The sequence below is a fragment of the Echeneis naucrates genome, chromosome 8 (genome assembly GCF_900963305.1).
Source record: "Echeneis naucrates chromosome 8, fEcheNa1.1, whole genome shotgun sequence".
Classification (NCBI taxonomy): Eukaryota; Metazoa; Chordata; class Actinopteri; order Carangiformes; family Echeneidae; genus Echeneis; species Echeneis naucrates.
The window spans coordinates 11,697,464-11,719,790 of record NC_042518.1 but is presented as its reverse complement, the minus strand read 5'-3'; the positions used below and the strand labels follow the sequence as shown (position 1 = coordinate 11,719,790).

Genomic DNA, 22,327 nt, shown 5'->3' with positions numbered 1-22,327 from the left:
GTCGCCAGACTGAGCGGAGGCGACTGCTGGGTGAGTTTGAGCAGCCTCGAATCGGCGTCCCGGATCTGGATCCTCTTCTCTCCGAGACACGTTGTGACAGAGGGGTCTGCCCGTGGACCAGACCAGACCACATCAGGATCCGGATCAGGATCAGGATCAGATCAGACCAGATCTGTGGATCTGTGGTGGATGCGGACTGAGCGCACGGTGGGACAAACACCAGCAGCGTTTTCCCACGGACGGATCTGGCCAAGAGGGCGGGGGTCTGGTGTTTTTGTAGCTTTATATATATATATAATTCTCATTATTTTTAAAGGGGTAGCACTCACTCGCACACCCCCTCCCTCCTCGACAGCATCCTGAGCAGGTCCTTCTGGTCCTTTCCACTGTGAAGGAGCAACAGGTCCGAACAGCAGCGGACTGAAGCCGACCATGCCGAGCAAGAGCCAGTACCTGCGGCCGCGGCTCTGCGCGCTGGAGAAGGGCGACAACGGCTACGGCTTCCACCTCCACGGGGAAAAGGGCAAGACGGGGCAATTCATCCGGCTGGTGGAGTCCGACAGCCCGGCGGAGACCTCCGGGCTCCGCGCCGGAGACCGGCTGGTGTTCGTGAACGGGGAGGACGTGGAGAGCGAGAGCCACCAGCAGGTCGTGTCCCGGATACGAGCCACGGCCGGCCGGCTGGAGCTCATAGTGGTGGACCCGGACACGGAGCAGCTGCTGAAGAAACACAACATGAAGTGTCTGAAGGAGTATGTCACCGACGGAGTCCCCTTACCCTTCGACGAGGAGGAGGAGGAGGAGGTGAAGGAGTTCACGGAGGTGGACGGGACGGAAAACGGCGTCGAGCGGCTTCCCAGGCGGGACGAGCCGGAGGAGGTGGAGGTGGAGGTGGCGGGGCAGCAGCACCGGCAGGAGGAGGAGGAGGAGAGGACACCCCGGGAGTCAACACCGGTCCCCGAGAGTAACGGAGACATCCACCAACACATCGAGAAGAAGCTGAGCGTCAACTCTGAGGTGAGAGGTCAAACAAGCGCAGAAAAAAGTTTGTGAACCGTCATCTTCACAAGTGCTTTCAATCCCAACACTCAGATGAGAAGTGGCCCCTGAATGCACCACTTGCGGCAGATAATAGGTGCTGTGTCATGGCCAGCACTGGAAACTGCCCCCACATGCCAGGGGCAGGGTCTGCTGGCTGGACATTTGCTGTGGGTGAGCAACCTGGATCATGAACACCAGACTAGACCATGACCCCTCTGTCAACTCCAGGTGTTGCTCACCTCGCCTCTCAGTAACTCATTTTGTTCGATTTAGGCTCTGGCAGTCATTGTGTGACTAAACATTTGACAGTGCTCAACCACAACAACTGGCAGGAAACAATTTAGTGCATTTTTTTTTTTTTTTTTTTTGCAAATTTCCTCAGAATGAATCCCACAGAAAGATGTTTTTTAGTTTTGACCTTTGAACTTTGTCTGTGAAACTACATGGGTGCAGTCGGACTCTGCAGTGGCCACTTTCTGGGTCCACCCTTTATCTTCTCCTGCTGTCAGTGTGCGTGTGTGTGAACTCAGGGCCTTCAGAAAGCACTTGAGGAGGAGTGTGTCTCTCCAGTCCAGAACATCTGTGCCCCCTCGTTGCGGCTGCATCCTGGATGTTTACCCCTGAGGCTGTTTAAGTCTGTGCCCGACTCTTATCCTCGGTGCTTCACTGTGGGTGGGAGCGAGGTGGGTTTGAAATGCAGAGCCAGAAGGGTTGTATAAGAAGCAGTGATGACCCTGATCTGCTCTTTTCTCTTTCTTCTTCTTTCTGGCTGTTTATCTTCCTCTGTCTTCCCTGTGTCTGAGGGACACCTGAGGGAGTGACACTCTGAAAGTAAGCGATGTCACCAGGAGTTCTTGTTCTTACTTCCTAGGCGTTAGAGAATAGTCATTTAACCAGATAAAGTTGCTCTGTTGGTGAGAGTTGGTTGAGACAGTTAATACCGCATTTCCCCTTCTTGTCCATAGTATGAATCTCCTTTTAGCACAACGTTTGGAAAAGGATGAAGAACCAAGAGTGGCTGTGGCGAAAATCTACTATAAAATTAATGTTTTATGCTTCAGTTTCTGTACATAGAAAATAGCCAAGCTAGCTGAATTAGTACATGAATAAGTACAGCATCGAAGGTTGCATCATTTTCTTTTTGTGTATTTTGTGCTGAAAGATATTATACTATCAACAATGAGAATAATTCAACAACTTAAAGGATCAATTTACTGCTCTTAGCCAATCTATTTGCTTGCTAATTTTTTTAAACTGCATTACAACTGAAATAAGATCTATCATTGATTGGGATTTTATATTGTTCTTGAATAACTGATCAGTAGTTCCAAACACGAGTGAAAGTAAAATATGTTAAAGGCTGCAATTTAAAATAAAAAATGATTTTCAGAGTAATTTTTATAGGTCTCCTGCAGAATTGAATGCAGTGGCTGACATTTTGTCATAAGTGGCCACTCACTGCCACACACAGCCCCTCACAGCCCCTTTCCCCCATAATAACTGTGTAACAACAGTTTTTGCATCCAAAGCGTGCTGGGCCCTTTGGAGTTATGTTTCTGTTTAAGGCCCACATTTATACACAGCACTTGAGAACTGCTGGGGTGTGTTGTTTGGCATAGGAATATACAGCTATTGTTCATGTGTTTGTTTCTGTAGTCTCTGCACATGGCCTAATGGACCTGTGGCAATACAGGACCCACTGGCACGCAACCCAGAGGGAAATGGCGCTGAAACAAACAGTGGCACTCCTAACCACTTGGATTTACATTTCATCAAGTGTTAATACACCTGAAGTAGCCCAGAAGGGAGCTCAGCTGGAAATGGTTCTTTATACAAATGCTGAATGTAGAAAAACCATGATTGCAGACACCGAGGCAGTCACTCAGGGAGAGAAGAAGACATATTAGAGTGTGTGAAAGTGTAAATTGGACCGAAGGGATCCAGGCTACAGTCTGTTCTGTGTCTATGTTATAGTCAGAGGAACTTCAGGGTCTGTTTTGCATCGACTCCTCTCTTTCTGGAATTTTCATCCTGCATCCTGTCTGGCATTCCTGTGCCCGAACCCTGTGGCCCAGCCAATGCCACACACTCACACAAACACACACATACATTCACAGAGCCCTCTCAGTACAAACACACTCATGTATGGCCTTGTAAGACACATACCGCTCTGGTTTAAAAGTCACACTGACGTCTACACACTGCCAGTATGGCCTTGTCTTTGAAGCGACACAAAAGAGGGTTCGAAGAGCAACACCCTCTCCAGTAACTGAGGAGCCTCGATCAAGGTTGCCATGGTTACTGTGATGTTGTGTGCGGATGTGTGTGTGTGTGTGTGTGTGTGATTGAGTGTGAAATCCATGTGATGCATATGCATGTGTGAGGGTAGAGGTAGGCGTAAGTGAGACAGTGCAGGGGAGGTGCAAAAACTGGATGAGCAGTGATTAAGGTCATGGCATGGTGAAGAAAATAGGAGCCACTGTCGTCATCATGGAACAACACACAAAAAACTGTTCCAAAGGTCGTTGTTTGGTTTACCAGGCAGTAAAATTTTCAGTCAGCCATTGTGTTGTGCAGTGAAGTAACAGTGGCTGCTCTCTCTAACCTCCATCAGCTCTTCCAGGGAAAGACTTGTGCAGACTCGTTTACATTTGAGTCTTTTCTGTCTTGTGCAAATCATTGATGAATGAATAAAATGATTCACTGGATTAGTCAGTTGAAAGAAATCGTGTTATAAATCGTCTTCAGAGTTTATATTTTTCATTTGATATTCTATATACCAAATAATAAGTCAATTATTTAAGGAAGTAATTGTCAAATGAGTGAAATAATGAATTAATCGCAGGCTTTGTCAAAATGTTGCACAACCCATTTGGAAAAGTATTTGCCCTGGCTGTTTGTTTCAAACATGGTCACCAGGAACTTTTAATCTGCATGGAAATGTATTATTCAGAAGCTGCATTTACTTGATCACGCTGTTTCTGCTTTCATTCCAGTGATTCACTCTGAGAGAGTGTGAGGGTGAGAAGCGTCTTCCTCGAGACTGCTGGCTGCTTACATAAGCCAATCTTTAATCACTAATTACAGGAGAGGAAGAATGGTTGTGTTGGATGAAATTGACTGTGGTTGTATGAGATCTGGTTTCTCTAAGTGTGAGTGTGTGTTTAAGATTTCTGCTCCTTCTACTTTATCCACATTAAAATCATTCATATGGCCTGAACTGAGACATGAAGGCGACTTTATAATGATCTCCACCTCAGTTGTTGCTTCTCTCCTCTAATCTGGATGTTAAAAACCTGCTCATTAAAGGGCTTGAAGCTTCACCATACAGGCTAGTCTTTCCTTTCCACCAGCTTTACATAGAAAGTGTGTATCTTTAACTGCATGGGACAACAAGTTTTTATCTAAGAAATTAAGAAATCTGTCTCAAGCTGATTTTTGCAAGGTTGTTTTTGTGTTGTCTCCACTACGTGGCTTTCTTCGCACAGGACTGACTTTGGGTTGTGATGTGCTGGCCACAGCTCATGATAACAGTCCACGTGTGTTGCCTGAAGCAAACACTGAACCTCACCATGTGTTTTCCCAATCAAAGCAGTGAAATGCTTTTTCTTTTGAAAGGATCATTCAGCTTTGAATATGTGTCTGTAGTTCATGGCACAGGGGAGGCAACATCACATCCGTGTGACATTCCTTTCTGTGCGCCGACATATCTTAATCAGAAGGGTGGGATTACTACATGTTTGAGGGTTACTTTTAACCATCAAATATACACACGCTGATATCTGATGTAATGACCTTCAGGAATAGCTCATGGATAAGACTTTCTGTTAATAGAAGAGACGTCATGGTCAATGATGATTTGTCATGGAATACAGTGGCCACACCTACACTGACTATTTGAGCCAGGATGGTCGGTGTTTCTGGCCGCCTGCTGCTATGTCTGTGGGAGTCTTGGTCTTTGTACAGGCCCCAGGAAATTTCCTGGTTTCCTGTCATTGTTTTTTTTTTTTTTTTTTTTTGGGGGGAAGATTCAACACACCTCATCGTCTTGATCCCCAGGCCAGCAGTGAGAGGGCCTGCAGCTCTTTGTGGGACAGTTTACTAGAATGGAAAAGTTATATAAGCTGCTTCATCATGGATGTGAAAATTGGCTTTCCCCTAAATCTTGTATAATACAACACAATATTTAATATTGTATATAGTCCCTTTACTAATAAATAAAAATGAATGAACAAATGAAAACATATATATGTGAGTAAGGGCAGCAGCTGAAAGCATGATATATAGCATATTAAACTTTAAAAGACGTCTGCTTAATAGGATTCCATCAACAAACATTGAATCACAGTTTAAAAAACATTATCTCAGCTGATAGTTGCTCTGTCTGCTTGTTATCATTGGAGCCATTGTGTCCTGTTCCAGCTGTGTTCGGCTAATGGAGTGTGTGTCTTTGTGTCTCACAGTATCATCATGATGCTTTCAGAATGGCGGCACGCTCTGCTACAGTAAACACTTTCTCATACGTTTGTGCATCTGTGGCCTCTATATCTGTACAGTGTGTGCAAGTACGCACAGTGCTTAAGCTTCGGGAGTCACCCTTCCCTTCCCTGCCCTTTGTTGATCATTGGGCCGTGTCTTTCAGGGGAAATAGTCCACATGATAAGACAGGGCGGTGGGTGTTGGGCACTTCATTGTTTGAATGAAGTTTGTTGAATTCACTTGATGAATCCTGCCTAAAATGGGCTGAGCCGCTCTCTTATTCCATCATTATGTACGCTATCTTTGACTCAGCTCCTCTGCTGGGACACCTTCACCTACCTAGACTCCCATCTCTCCAGACATCTGCACAGAAACCCTCTGCCCTCCCTGCCACACAAATGTCATTTCACTTGATAAAGATCAACAAACCAGCTTCCAAGGAGGGCTGGTGGTGGTCACACACACACATGCACTGAAATAATAAAACAAATTGCTGCAAGACTGTAAGTAAAATGTAAGTTAACGTTTTAACCCTTTTATATTTAATCTGTAATATGAGATTATCCAAACTATAAAGTGAAATATTTATCGCATTCATGAAAATCTTTTTACATTCAACCCTAAAATATTTCAATTTCTTATATCTGTATCACCGTGCCAAAATGATTTCAGAAGATTTTAGTTATTTATCCCAACCTCCTGAGTCGATAGCAGATAATTGAAAAGGAATACACTGATAAAACATGTTCCACTGTTCTCTAACAGGTGAATGAAGATTAGGGGAAGAGTAACATTTAATTGAAGCTGTTGAAGTTGAAGCTCCTTTGTTTGTACTCACAGGTAGATTTGGTTTGCAATAGACAAGTCAACATCCATCATCAACACACATTCTTGTATGTTTTATGGGCGGGAAAAGCTCATGATACCATACTATCATAGAACACCACCCAAGACAAGTGTTTATCAAGATGTCAAATACATGCTAGAAACACGTGAACCTCCAAATTCATAGAAAACAGTGTGTGCATAGATGAGTGTGTCTAAATACTCTATATGCAATCCATAGGAAGCATTAAGAACTCCACAGAGTAATGAAGGTCTCACATCCACACTACATCCTCATTCTGTACAATATGTGATACACAGTAATTGCTGTATCACACTGAGCAGTGAGTATACAAAAGATTTAACTACTTCACTATTTGCTAAAAGGAACAGATACTGTATGTTGAGCTGTCGCTGCAACAGAAAGGAAACTGTATGTGTGATTTTCCTGGAGGTTTGACTGACTCCAGCTCTTTTTTCAGTTGCGAGGAGCTTCTACGTTACAGTTGTGCCCATCAACAGCACATTTAATCCACCGTATTTACTTTTTTTTTTTTGCAGTGCAAATGAGTGAGAGTGTGGGTGTGTGTGATAGGTTTAGGACACGTGGTTTTTATAAAGCTTTTTAGAACATTTTTGCTTTTATTGCACAGCAGACCAAGGAGCAATAACAGGAAATGAGAGGAGAGAGAATAGGCTGGGGGACATACAACAAAGGTCGCCATCCAGCCTTGTTGATGGTGCAATTACATGGTCAGCATCCTAAATTCCACAGGCCTCCAGGGTGCCCTGGTACCAGCTTTTAATGCAGACCCTTAAGGCTGCATGTACCGGTGCTCAAAAATCAGACAGTCACAAACTACAGCAACTAAGAGCTGTGACAAGGGTCAAATTTGGAGAAAAGGAAAGATTAAGTTGCAGCACGTCACATTAGATCATTATATTGCTCTATTGATTAGATGCACAACAAATAATCAATAGGGGCAACATGTCAGGCTAGGTCTCAGATCACAGCACTCTCTCTCTTTGTGAGACTTCTGTGTGACGTCAATTCAAACAACAGCACTACTGTCCTTTCCCCACAACTAAGGCCAATGTGGCGCGGATCAGGGGTGGAACCTGAACCCTTCTTTTCATTCGTGCGTGTGTGTGTGTGTGTGTGTGGGTGTATGGGTTGGGGGGTTGACTAGTGGCTGGGTCTCATGAGATGCCGGACGGAGACTCTACAATGCCACATTCCATTTCCCTCTCCATTCTCCTGAAGGTTCACCACCCCAGCTGGACAATGAGCCGGAGGGCCGCACCCTGACATGGGTGGAGGGGGAAATGAGCTGCTGCTCGCCCTGAAATAGACTCACCCCCCAGATAGCCACCTCCCCTTATGCTGTATATGACAGAGACACCACACACTGTTGACGTTCATAGAGTATTTACATTCACTAAAATAGTATAAAATCGCAAAACACTTAAATATCTTTGAAATTCTGTTACATTTTCCTCTCCTCACTTTCCTCCTCAATTTCTTTGTGTCAGCCTCATTTTTGCTGTATCTATGAACAAACGTTATCCCCCAACTCCATAGAAGTAAGATGTTGAACATTAAAAACATAATGTTGTTAAACATGTTAGCGTTGTGTTGCCACTGGCATATGCCTCAGCACATTGTGACCAAATTAGAGCCTGTCAAAGCTGCTAACATGTCTCTGTCATGTGGACTTGTGTAAACTACAATTACTAATACAAGTCCCCTTTATTTCTGAAGATACCAAAACAGCCTCATCATTTACATATTTCATCCATTGATAAGTTATGTTCATACTAATCTTCAGCATCACATGCGCAACTGCGAGGCATGTTTTGAGTAAGAGCCATGACTTTTTGTGTTAATGTCATCATCGTCATGTTGCTCTACACCTACGTGCTCGGCTAAAAGCAGGAAGCAACAAGTCCAGCTGAGGCAACTGGATAAAAAATTTGCCTTGAGATGTAAACTCTCACTAAGTCAAATGCAAGTAAGCAATTTTAATTCATTGGCATGCATGAATAGACATTGGATGGCTTTGATTTGACAGAAAACTTAAAGTAGCATCAGTATTTAAATGAAACACATTTTGCTTTCACAAAATGTGAAACCGATAAATGTTATGTTGAGCGGGAGTCATGTCACGTAAAAGTGATTTTAAAAAAAGATTCTGCTTTGTGAAACTCAACACTGAGTGTTCAGTAATCGACATTTCAAAATTTCCTTCCTCACCTTATCTACATGTGTCATCTTGCATCAGATAGTATTTTTTGTGTGTGACAGCCAAGGTGGAGCAATTTAGGAACTTAAGAGACAAAAATGATCGACTCCTTTCTTAAAGATAGGACAAAAGCTGTCAGACATCGTTGGGCTGACATAATCTCGAAATGATATTGAAGACTCTTAAGCAAAGGTGTTTTGAAGCATCCTCTAGGAATGGCCAGACCTCTCTGGTTATCTCGACCACTCCGCTTATTCTTATCAGAGTCTGTTCTCTTGGTATGAAGACTTGCTTTTCTATTTGGTATGGTTACCAGCTGAAACAGTCTAATTTAATGAGAACCCTGAGCTGAAACTTCTTTCTTTCTCTAGCTAGTCGCGTAGTTAGTTTGTCCCATTCTCAAATAGAAGAGTTGGGGGGGGGGGGCTTTGTTACCCCCTCTGCCTGCTTCGCAGCTGGTTCAATAGTCCAGCTTGAAACCCAACGCCCCAGTCTTGCCTGAGGAAGTGGTGCGCTCCGTATACTCAAAGCGGTTAAAAAGGAACCAGGTTGATATCAAACATTTATTAAGTCTTTCCCGAAGGCTGTTAACCTCTATCAAAAACTTAAGCATGGCAATCACAAGGACCGATGTCACTGTGTAACCGTGGTGCCCGGCAGTGTGTTTGGTGGCAGTTCTTTACACCGACCAAAGAGGCTGAGCTCATGGGAGAGCTGCCTTCTCTTATTAGAACAACAGGGGGGATGAAGTAAGCCGCAGAAGGACAGGGCGATGAAAAACAGACTGCTTGAAATGGCATGTCTGTATGCAGAGCTCAGCTTAGTGTGACAGGTTTCAGTCGATGATTTGCAGGACTCAAGGGATTCCTTGTTGTTATCAGTAGCCATTTGTGTGGAAGAAGAACCTCTGTGAGTCACTGTGACATGTTGACTGATGTATTTCAAATCATATAATTTCAATACAGCTTGTGGCCTTTTTTTTTTTTATTTTTGTAGTTGAGTCAGACCAGGAGTTGTGCAGCAATGACACAAGCCTGCAGTAATAAATGGCTCATATGTGTGCTTCTTTATTCACGCCTGCCGTCACACATCAGTTGTCTGGCCATTCATGGAGGAAAATATGAAGTAACTGGCAGGGTGAGTGGCAGAGCTGCAGCCCCTGGCATCTTTCTGTCTTCCACGCACACACACACACACAGACTGCCTTCCATGCCTCTCCTCTGTCAAAATGAATCAGCAGGAGTCTGGCAGATGCAAATCTCTAGTGACTGAGTCAAAGACTGATCAACATCATGGATGATTATTGTGGTAGGAAGGGGTAGATGTTTCCTTTTAATACTTCCAGAGGGGCTTTAGAAGATGTAAATCAGGCAGTCTGGCATGTCAAACTGTCACCCAGCAGTAGCTTTGAGGCACTGTCGTCTGGTGGAACAACTTTTACATAAATTCTGATATTTATTGTTCTTTAGTTGCTAGTAGGGTATGACACTTGATGGTGAAGTGGGTTCTGTTGGTCCACCGCTTGGTTTGGACTGGAATATCGGACTGACAAGACATTTTGTAAGGACAAATATGGTCTTTGGAGTTGTAATCGTCTTGGATTTGAGTCCTCATGACTGGGACTGGAACTGGAACTGGGGCATTGTAGGCATTCAGACTCATAAATTGGAGAAGCAGACTCAGACTTTTTCTGTAGTGATGAAGGTGCAGCCTCACAGAGCTGCTAATGTGATAGAGTGATACTTGAGTTTGCTCTCTATTATAGACTAATGAAATTATTAATAATATTAAATGTGAGCATGATGGAAAATTGATAGTAGCAGCAGTTTCATGCCTTCTCACCAACTAGGTTTGTTTTTTTACATTAAAGGCTCCTCACATGGTAGGAAATTATGTTTGGACTGAGGATAACATTTGTTTCTACAGACTTGAACGTTGGTTTGTAAAAATTTTGAAATCAGCACTTTATTGTAGAGTTGAGAGATATATCTTTAGAAGAATCTGTGATTTTAGGTGCTGCAGTTTGAGCACATGCTTGTTAGTTTTTTCCTCTTATCTTATCTCCTGGTGATTTGTGCTTCCTGAGGAAAACCAGGAACATGTCAAAAACAGAGTTACATCAGCCTCTGAGTTGGGAACCTGTAAACTCAACATCTTAAAAACAAAGAAACTGGAGCAACAGATGTACTGAGTTTGTACTGAGCAGCCGTGTGAGTCAGAGGTGTGTTTTGAGAATATTAAAATCGGCCCTGCTGTTGTTTTGGAGTGATTGGTATTCAAAGCAAGTCCTTATTTTTACGTGCCAAAGTCTGCAGTTAAGGTACATCAGCTGCCTGAGAGATGGAGTAACTGAATGAAAGAGGCTGTGGTCAAGCAGCAGCAGGAACTAGATTGAAGTAGCTTTTCCAGAAAAGGAACTGGTTTCTCTTTATTCGCTCGGCCCATTGTAAAGTTTTTGTAACCACCTGAGTCAGGCTGATACTACAGTGATGATAGTTACTGACAGTTGAGTATTAAGTTAGTGCCAAAGTATTATTGACAACAGACAAACCAAAAGGTATCATGATCAAATGGTCTCACTAAGCAAACCATAAACAGCCTTACTGCATTAGCAGACAAACAAAATATTTCCCTGATTCCAAACCTTTCCTTAAACAATAAAGAATTGAATTCATTCAAACCATCACATGTTGCCACTGTATCAATAATCTACCGCGTTATTGGTCCTGACAAGGTATTGCAAATAAACATACATCTGATTGGTGCTGAATAGTTATAACCAAATGAATCAAATTGTGTAACTTCCAAACAAACAAACAAACAAACATGAATTTAATATTACTATATTGATTTTGGCGTATTTACATAGTTATTAGGTTATTTGCTCAACCTGATCCTTGCCCTCTTCACTCTCTTTCCTTGTACCTCCTCATGAGCTAATGAATGGCAGAGAATTGCCAGGATAAAATAAAAATGTTACATTCAAGCTTTCTTTTGGGATGAAAATGTAGATAGGAAATACAAACAATTCTAAATCATTGTTTATTGGGCTTCACTAATGTTTCACTAATACTTCATCTTCTATGTGCTAATAAATGAAAGCCTCCTCTTTCATGGAAGCAAGGCTGTATGCGTATGTGTATTTGCGCGTATATTTGGCTCTGTTTGTCTATTGCTTTCTCTTTCATGTCAGGAAGTTGAGCCAGCACACAACGAAGCATACAAAGGGAAGATGTGTCAACAGTTCCTGTTCAACACTTCCCTCCTCAAAAAGGAAAGTTTGTGTCACTGGGAGAGCATGTCCATCTCAAACCCAGTTTTTCTGGGCCGAGAGGAACTTTTCACACAATAGAGTGGAAACACACAAACAGTCAGCCATGTAAAGAAATAGATGTCAAGATGTCACACTGGTAGTGTCTGAAATGATTTGCTGGATGGTTAAAGAAGCCTTTTTTTCATTTGCTTTTTGAAACCCCCTAGAATGAATAAGAGCTTTGCATCACGCATCACATTACAAAAGAGAGTGCAGTCTTCTCAAAGCTTTGCCTCAAGCGTACTATAACCAAATGACAACCAAATGCCAAGACTTGGCATTCGCAAATGTATTAGTCTGTATTTCCCTTCCACACATGACACAGTCAGAGATGCTTTCAGATCTGGAAAATACTCAAAACAAAATAAAGAGTTAGCGGAAGTTCAGAAATGTTCCTGTTTTAAGATGACTGTAGGCCAAGGCCAAACCTGTCCAATTTACGTGTAGTAACAGAGTGTCACACAAACATATGAGTGCACAGAGCCATTATGATCAGTCAGCTCAGTAGATTATATCAGATTTCTATAACATTAAGGAGAACTTGTGTTTTTGTTGATGTTGTTAACATAAGTAATCTGAGCAACATCGAGCAGAAAGCTTGCACTTGTGCAAACAGACAATTGACACATAGTGGGTTCTCGCTTCCCTTCATGGCCAGTGCATGTTCAGCAGATTCCACAGATTTCAGACCCTCGTGGAGATTCTTCTGCCCTCCTGTCCTCTCCCAACACAAACCCTGCTCTGTTGTCACTGCCAGAGCCTCCTTCACACTCTCTCCCAGTACAGGGGCAACTAATGGCAGTAAGAGCACCCGATGAGTTGCCTGATGATTCAAGCTGTTATTTTTTTGACATGAAGCATTGGTGCCCAAGTCGGAATTGAGCCCAGAACAATGTGACAATGTGGCGTGCGCACCAACCGCTCAACCACCTGCCAATAATTTAAACAGCCATTCATTCATTCATCTTTTACCTCGTATCTGTTCCCTGGTCACAGCGGGTTGCTGGAGCCAATCCCAGCTCACACTGGGTGAGGATGGGTTCACCCTGGACGGGTCACCAGTCCATCACAGGGCCAACACACAGAGACAGACAGAGACCAACAACCACTCACACTCATACTCAGACCTATGGACCCAAACATGATGTCTTTGGATGGTGGAAGGAAACCTACGCAGACACGGGGGGGGGGACACAGAAAGGCCCCAGGCCGGGAACCGAACCTGGGGGACAACAACACTAACTAATTTAAACATTAAATTGTAAATATTTTTCCTTGCAGTGTGTTAAGCATCAGACTTAATTCACTGTTCTGCTATCAGAACAACTAAAATGCACTGAAATTCAGCCGTCCTCCTCTTGCTGAGGAGGAAGGAGCAGTAATTAGACACACAGGTGGGAGTGTCACGTACACTGCTTCATATAACTGCTTCATCAGCTTTTATTTGCAAAAAGTACTGTTTTGTGTTCAATCCGTTGTCAGCAGGAGGAAACAGCAACTGCAGAGCTCTTATCATGAGCATATCTGATGTACGGGACACGTTCAGCACATACTCCTGAGGCTCAGCACGCTCTTTGCACAAAGATACTTTGTGCTTTGAAAACAACTATGATGATGGATGATGTTGCACAAAACTGTTAACTGACTTCTTCTTTTTTTCCAGGTTATCTTGGCAGAGAGGGGTGGAGTCTTAGCCCAAAAAAATGGCTCATATAATACAGTGAATGATCTGTATGAGAGAAAATCATGACCTTTTTTGTGATAATGTCTGCAGTTAAATTATGTCCTGTGATTGTTTGTTGTACGCGGTCAGCCTGCAGTTGGTTTTTTCAGAAGAAATTACTCATCACAGACTAATTTGAAATTGTTCATTGTCTTCTGTTGAGGTGATGGAGGGTTGAGCCGCTCTGATGTTGAGGGAGTGTCAGGTCTGATTCGGTCACACTGACCAGTCAAATCTCCCCCAGCTCTCCTGTCTTTACTGTGTTCTTGCCTTTTCAATGACAAAGCCATTAAAGCATTTTCTTCTAAATAAAGAAACTGCTTCATCCACACAGCGGAAGGGAGGTTCTGGGATTGAGCTTGAGTTTTTTCCTGGATGACAATACAGCTTTAACTCTTCCTGCCATCCCAGAGTGGGACTGGAGGGGACAGGGTGAGGGGAGGCGGTCAGAAGTCAACACCCAGCTTCCATTGTGCTTCTCAGGCCTTGGAATGGGTAGGGCTGCGGACTACACCGGAACAGGTCCCTTCCTCTTGTACCCCCTCCCCAAATTCTCCACAAACCTTCAGAGCAGACCTCCAATTACATGGCTCCAAGACCCTCTTCCTTCCTGACAAGGAGCTGGAGTCACGTGGAGTCAAGCTGTAGCTCTAGTTTACTCATGATTGTTAAAAATAAGCTACACAGTACATCAGCATGCAGCAGCGACCTGCATGTTCAACCTCGGCTTTATATTCATGGTTAATGATTCACTGGAGCTGTCTGTTATCTTTGTGCCTCTAGTTCTTCCTGAACAGACACCCATGGTGGAGGTATTTTCAAAAACTCTTTTTTTTTAACTGTCTTCAATGTCACATGCGGTGTACTAACTGACCTGTGTTTTCTTTCAGGAGGTGTGTACTCAACTGCGGCCACGTCTGTGTGTGATACAGCGAGGGTCTAACGGGTATGGCTTTAATCTGCACAGCGAGCGGGCGCGGCCGGGCCAGTACATCAGAGCTGTGGATGAAGACTCTCCAGCAGAGAGGGCCGGCCTTCTGGCCAAGGACAGGATAGTGCAGGTACTTTAATGAGGTCAATGCTGGAGAACAGAGCGACCATGCAGGGGTGTTAGTCAGCACGGTGAATAGAGAGGGGCATTTAGGGAAATTGTATCTGTTCTGGTGAGATGATCTCTGTTAAAGCAGTCCTTGACTACTTCCTACCCACCGACTTCGCCCTGTTACCTACAGAGACACAGTACTTCCTATTTGGACAGCGAGCAGTAACTCTTTTGACTGGAGTAAAAATAGAGAAGAATAGCGTGTTGGGCCAGTTGGGCCTCACCTAAACTGGAAAAAATAAACCAAAGAATGATTCCTTTGATCCTCCTATTTATTTTACATAAACACAGTTAAACAATTAAAAAGTTACACGACATAAATTCGTATTTTTTTATTAATTGTTATACCAATGTCATCATTATCGATACTGCATCTGTATCTTATTTTCATAGTGAAACTCTACTGTAAACATACAAAGTGCAAGTTTGAGAGTTTGTTTGAACATTGTTGAGTTTAGTAATCCACTCCATAGATCTGGTAAATACTGTACTCAGTGATCAGGTATTTTCCCTCTGCGTTAAGGGAAATGTAATGTGAACTAACGGCCACTGTGTGGGGTCTTAAACCCCCTAGGGCACTTTGTTGTAGCTGTCACTGAAGTCCCAAACTGCAGAAATGCAGCTTCTGAACTGGTCTGGGGTCTGCCCTACCTGCATTATTACAATGTAGACAGACCTAAGGAGAGACGTGTACATAAGAGAGCTTATTTTTTTCTCTTACGTCTGAACAATACATCATATATGTAAGAAATTATATAAAATTACATTGTGAAATGTTTTAAATTGTCCAAATTACAAGTCTGGATGTAGTGGGTGCGCTCAAAATAAACTATTTAACATTCAGTTTAACCAGTAACTTTGTCATTAACCTGTTTGATAAGATTTCTATAACACTGCTTTATGTGTCACCTTTGAAGTATTTTTATTTGCTTTCATTGGATCGGTTTCGAAACATACAACCAATCATCCCCCCACTGTTATGTAGCCAGTAGAACAAAAGAAACTCTATGATTCATTCAGTAAATTACAGTTTTTTTTTTCAGCTTGTGGTCAAACCAGAGTGTCGGTGCATTCACTGATGTGGACAATTGTGTAGACTTCCTTCACTCCTTCGCCGAATGACATTTTGCCTCGAGAATGACCCATGAGAATGAGGAAAATGAAAAAAGAATCAGAGCAGGATAAGGACAGAGATTGCAGAATTAAAAGAGCCACTCAGTTTCAGGTCTGTGTTGCAGTCCTTTGAGGGTTTTCCAGTCCCCTACAGGGCCCCAGACAGCCACGCCACCCACTGGGGAGCAGGGCTTTGTGGGGAGTGGACAGCTATTGTTACTACTGTTACTGGCCAAGCAGCTATTGTCCAGCTTCCTCTGTGGGACTGGCTTAGACATGCTGGTCCACCCTATGACCTAAGCGCACACACACATACACTCTTAGAGACATTTCTCAGATGCTTTCCCATGGTGATTTTATCCCATAACACTCAGCTGGTCTGGGTGAGAGCCACCTGGCATATTGAGTTACTGTAGTTCAGAAACTACAGCTGCCATGGGGTCGTACTGTCCAGACCTTCATGGAGTTTGAAAGTAAATGTGTGTGTGTGTGGTGTGTGTGCGCAAGCGTACGTGCATTGTAGCGTGGACACACAGGATATCCTGCACTGGAGCCTCTGGCAGACAAAGTGATAATATTGAGAAAGAAATCCTGACAGTGATTTAAAAAAAAAAAAAAAAACAGAAAAGAAAAGAAACAGTTTATACACTTCTGTGTGGGAACAAAGACGGACAGGCTGAAAAAAAGAAACAATAGTGACTTATCTGAAGAACTTCCCGTCACTCCGAGATTTCCTATAAAGAAAAAAATAGATAAACAATAAATTATCCTTTCTTCTCCTCGTCAGGTGAATGGCATGTCAGTGGAGGGGAAGACACATTCACAAGTAGTGGCCGCCATTAAAGCCGGTGGGAGTGAGACCCGGCTGCTGGTGGTGGACCCCAACACGGATGCCTTTTTCAAGAGGTGCAGAGTGGCCCCCAGTTCGGAGCACCTGACTGGTGAGAGGTCACACGACTAGGACGATTTGCCATCACTGACAGGCAGTCGAAGCTGCAATTATGTGGCAAGGACAGAGTGAACGACTGCAATTTACTCGTAATGCTTCACTCCAGGCCTTTGCCAGTGAACATGTTGAAGACTCTAGACACTGTCTCCTCTGCTCCTGTAGATTTAAAGTCTTTCACTCTTCTCTCGCTTTTATTTCTTTCTCTCTTTCTCTCACTCTCCCCTGCTTTCTTTCTCTGCCAAGAAACACAGACAAACAGAGACACCGAGCCACTTCCTGCCCTCACCTTTTGTGATGTCCTGTGGAGAAAGCTAATCTTTCAGACATAAATAGATCAGTCTGAGTAAATATCATTTGTAATCGCAGTAGTTGAAATACGGACATCTTCTCACAGACTCTTTAATATATAACATTGAAACTATACATGAAAATAATAGGACAGTTAGGCACAGTTAGACCTGTGTCCTGCGGCCTTCATCATTGACCTAAGAGTAACAAATAACAAGTAGTCGTATTTGTGTGCAAGTGTCAGGTGTACGTCAAAAACATGAGGCACACAAAGGGACAAGGTAAACCCAGGAGCTGGTTGGGGTGCTGTGCTTTGCTTAAGAGCTGTCTGACAGTACACAGCTCCTGGCATATCTACCAACTCCCCCAGAGGGAGCTCTCGTACAGTCTGTGATTTGGTCCCTCTGTGTGAGATCCCCTCTGCTGCCTGCCAGCTGATCTTCAGGCAGGTGGTGTGTGTGTGTGTGTGTGTCTCCTCTGCTTTGCCAACTGTCTGAGTCTAGACAAGGCAAGGCAAGTTTATTTGTATGGCACATTTCATGTACAATGCAACTCAAAAAAAAAAAAAAAAAACTTAACAAAGCTTAAAACATAACAAAATGTAAAAACAACATTAAAGCTCAAATTAAAAAGACCATAAGACAACAACGGGATAGATAAAACAGGAGAATAAAAGTTACAGTGCAGAGTGATATATTGGTAAAACTGGTTTAATAAAAGGCAGTGGCAAATAGGAAAATCTTCAGGCTTGATTTAAAAGAGCTGAGAGTTGGAGCAGATCTGCTGTTTTCTGGGAGTTTGTTCCAGACATGTGGAGCATAAAAACTAAAAGCTGCTTCGCCATGTTTAGTTTTAATTCTGGTGGCAGAAAGCAGACCTGATCCAGACGACCTGAGAGGTCTAGATGGTTGATAACGTAGCAGCGGATCAGAAACATATTTAGGCCCCAAATCATTCAGTGCTTTATAAACCAACAGCAGCATTTTGAAATCAGTCCTCTGATGGACAGGAAGCCAGTGCTTTCTGCTGTTGGCACGGCAACCGCTAGGTTATGTGACAGATCCTCTGTCAGTCAAAATAATAACTATTCTTATGAGGATATTTGTGATATTAAACTTGTTTGTGCTGATCATTTGGATGCCTTCATTATTAGTAAATGTATTAAACATCACTGAGAGAAGATTTCAGATCTTTAAGTTAACAGAATAAATACTTATTTCAAATCTTAATAATCTTTTTCATTCAATCATTTTCTCAACTAATCAATCGGTTGTTTCATTTATAAAATGTCAGACAATACTGGAGAATCCCTTTTAATCTTTCTATCTGACCAACCATCCAAAACCAAACGCTCACATATGAGAATATATGTTCACCATTTTAACACACAATAATTATCGAGCATTTAACACGGAGTATTTTATACGCATTTTCAATGCAGCCATATTTGAGCTGTTACTTTGAAAGTATAGGCTAACTGCTTCTGACAGTAGTGGAGTACAGAATTGTCTGTGGCATACTGTATAATGGGAGCACTCGGACTGAATGAGAGGTTGATGTTTAATAATAAGTTCTCAGATTTTTCAACTCAGTGCAGGAGTAGAAATATAACGGCTGATGAGAGGGGATAAATCCCAGTGAGGTGTTTCCCAGGTAACTGCCTGCCCTTCGCAGTCTGCCCACTCAAAGGGCACCTGCCCACACTGACTCTTAACTTCAACTCACAGTAATACTCTCTCTCACACACACACACACTACTGTAGCTCTCTCAGCAGTGCGGCTGGCCAGCACTTTTGTTTGGTTTCCAAGGTGTTCACTCCAAATGGCCTCTCAGCCTGGACCTGCCGCTGTATTAAGATCTTTTCTAAGAGTCGCGGCCAAAAAACTCACACACACACTCAAAACCATAGGAAGACTCTCAGATTAACTGTGAGATTCAAACAGCTTCTGTCTACTTTAACTGCTCATTATTTTCAAATAACCTGTCTCGCCTGAGGCTCACAGCGATGGAAGGTGCTCAAAGTCATGTTTATGGTAAAACATGCCTTCATGGGCCATGAATGATTTCCTACATGAGAACCTGCAGATTTCTTTAAAGGCTTCGTAAGGAGAAGAGCACCATCTCATAGAAGATGAGCCAAGTGTGAATAATAGATGATCTGCTCATACTTGTGCTATGTAATAGAATAGGTGTTGGTTGAGTGAAAGATGAGCTGCGGAGAGACTCTGGATCCATCAGAGAGGAGCTCTCTGCTGAAGGACTGTAGGCATCATGACATACTTAGAGTCACAAAGACATTGATGCTGGCAGACAGAGACAGACAGACAAGAATTTAGTTTTTTTCATTGCCCAACTCATTTTTGTGTCCTTTTCATGCCTGCAGGTCCACTGCCAGAACCTGTCATTAATGGAGGAATGGAGGAGAAGGTAAGATTCACCAGCAACAGGTCCACCACACAAAGAGAGTGTGTGTTGGTCTCATTTGGTTTTAATTGTTGCACAGCCAAAAGAAGAGTTTGAACTTTAGAGTGTGCAAGGAGCTGTTGGTCTCCCACAGAGGCCACTTCCTTCTTCCCTTCCTGGCAGAGAAAAGGACAATAATAGTGCAGCCTTATGCTTTGAACAGTCTGCAGCACCTCATGTGGCACAGACTGCAGCACAGCAAGCCAAGGTCATTTCAACAGTGTTCGAAAGTAACATGCTTTTTTTGTTTCAGGTGTGGTTTGCCACATAAAAGAACTGAGAGGCTGGTGAAGTGAGTTATTAACCACAGAGACGTGGCCTTAACAGATTTTCCTGTGATTGTCTGAGGGTTCTGGTCTTTATTGTAAAGTGTGGTGTAGAAAACCCCACCCAGCCATTACTTCATTAACTTCAATTATTTGAAAAGGTTTGGCCAAGGTTGGTGAAAATAAATAAGGATTGTCCAGCATGTGAAGTTGTTAACTACAGATCAGACTGCAGTTCTGAGCTGAGGCCTTGGAAATGTAGCAGCTTCATGTTAAAACCATTGAAGTATTTGGGTTGAATACAAAGACGGCTAAGTTAAGTGGCTGTTGGTATCAGCTTCATATGTGAACATCTCATCAGACTGAGTGTGTTTCTCAACCGCTGCGCTGTGTATAACCAGGAATGCAACTAAAAATCACACACTACCTCCATTTCTACGCTGATGTTCTCCTCAGTTGTCAGTGGCATCACAGGAATGCTTTTCAAAGGTTTCTGAGGTCACCACAGTGTCTGGGACACTTTAAACCTTAATCCAAACCATGCTTCATACAACAGGAACTAAAAGAACTTACAGTGTCCACTGTGCCCGCCTCCAATCCTTGGGCGTTCAGCCAGATATGCAAAGAGACGCCTGACCCTGGCTTCCCATTACTTGGGTGCTGAATGTGCAGCAGTGAAGTTACATGTACCCTGTCTTGTTGCTCAACAGACCCTGTGGAAAAGGTTGGAGAGCTGAGGGGGAGGAAGGGATACGAGAGGTCAGGTAGCAGCCATCACTAAGAGGGTGTTTAAAAGCTTCTTTTTGCATCCTTACCAGTTTATTCTAACATTTGCAAAACATAGAGAAGAGAGAAGTGATGAGTAAGTGGAGAAGAAAAAAGCAGGAAGAGCTGCTCAGCACTTTTCACAAAACGCACTTATCAGGACCTCAGCTGACGACCGCCCACCCAGAAAATATTCAAGTGGAAACTTGCAGACCTCAACGTATCACTGATCAATAATTGTGACACATTTTCACAGTCAAGTCATTGGAAAATGACCATTATTTGCTTTTATACTCTATTTTGACTTGACTAGAGTTCTACATGAAGTAAAACTTGTGCTCAGTTGGATAAACTTTCAAGTCCAAGACTGCCTCAGTGTGGAGAGACCTGGTGCTGCACCAAGTCCTGAGAAAAGGCTGATACTTTCACACTGCTGCACATTTCTATCTGGCTTCCTAATGGTACCTACACAAACACTAATCCAGAGTGTCTGTGTTCTCAGGTGAATGGCAGAGGGGCCAAAACTGCAGAGAGGGACTCAAAGCTGTCAATCAGTCCCTCTCCATCCAATGCCTCATCGAACACCTCGCTCACTACCCCGCCTGAGGTACATCTTAGAAAGCTGTTTGTAGCTCAGTAATCTTTTCATTTCGAAATACACAGAGCTTGTTAATAAACTCATTCAATTTTATTTATTTATTTTTGTCGCTCTCAAGGGTTTGTTCTCGGAAGCCATCCCAGCTCTCAACCTGAGTCTGCAGCAGGTCAAAGAACTTGCCCACCAGAAACGCTCCAACAAGAGAGCCCCGCCCATGGACTGGACCAAGAAAAATGAGCTCTTCAGCAACCTATAGGATGCCTGAGATCACCTGACACACACAGGCACATACCCGATTTTATTACAGTGAGTAAGAGAGACATTTTTATCATGATATCTTTAAAAGAGCAGTTTAACTATTGGCAGAAGACAAAACTCAAGCAATTCTGTAAAATATAGTCTTCATGTTACTCTCCATGTTATGATAACGCAGATATTGTACTTAAAATGTGCTACTAACAATGAAAACTGTATATGCCAATGAAAGAGAACTGGACCATGTTGAAAATGTGCATGTATGTGTGTATTGGGCTACTTGTGTGTGTGTGTGTGGGTGTGGGTGTGGGTGTGCGGTTGTGTGTGGGTGTGTGTGTGTGTGTGTGTGTGTGTGTGTGTGTGTACCCCGTCCAATGCCTGTGAAAACGAAGAGGTGTCAATCATAATGCTACATTTAATGGCCCACTTCTCTTTATGTTAACATTGAAAGCATAAAATCATCTTCTGTGAGGATGACAGTGGGATCAGACACATACTGTAAAGCCAGCCTGACAATCCAAGCAGCATTTATCTCAAATTAACTCAATTATGAGCTTGGGGGATCAAACATATGGCACAGGACTATGATGAATTTATTTTCAAAATAATTCACTTTCGTTTTTTCTTCTAACATGAAACTGCTTATGCAAATCATTTGAGATTTTTTTATGTTTTTTTTTTTTTGGGGGGGGGGGGGGGGGGGGGCAGACAGTCTGGATATTTACTGATGGCTTTAAACTGGAAAGAATTATATTTTAATGTGGATTGTCTTAAAAGCTATGTATATATCATGTATCATGTATATTTTTTCATTTGTCCCTCTCTGAGGTAAAAGTAGTTTCATCTAAAATGTCATCCATCTTTCACCCTCATATCTGTATACATGATATCATCCTTTGAATA

At 42.9% G+C, this 22,327-nt stretch overlaps 1 protein-coding gene across 1 annotated transcript; it reads left to right on the top strand.

Moving 5' to 3' along the window:
- Positions 1-2: 2 nt before the first annotated feature.
- Positions 3-22,120, top strand: nherf1b (NHERF family PDZ scaffold protein 1b). The gene is made up of 6 exons (XM_029507643.1): positions 3-1,017; positions 14,515-14,685; positions 16,627-16,780; positions 19,461-19,504; positions 21,074-21,178; positions 21,288-22,120. The coding sequence occupies exons 1-6, from the start codon at positions 433-435 to the stop codon at positions 21,423-21,425; spliced, it is 1,197 nt and encodes a 398-aa protein (XP_029363503.1). The 5' UTR covers positions 3-432; the 3' UTR covers positions 21,426-22,120.
- The last annotated feature ends 207 nt before the right edge of the window (positions 22,121-22,327 follow it).

Coding starts and splice junctions, on each gene's coding strand:
- nherf1b (XM_029507643.1), top strand. CDS start 433: ATGCCGAGCAAGAGCCAGTACCTGCGGCCGCGGCTCTGCGCGCTGGAG. Junction 1,018..14,514: donor AGCTGAGCGTCAACTCTGAG/GTGAGAGGTCAA, acceptor GTTTTCTTTCAG/GAGGTGTGTACTCAACTGCG. Junction 14,686..16,626: donor CCAAGGACAGGATAGTGCAG/GTACTTTAATGA, acceptor TCTCCTCGTCAG/GTGAATGGCATGTCAGTGGA.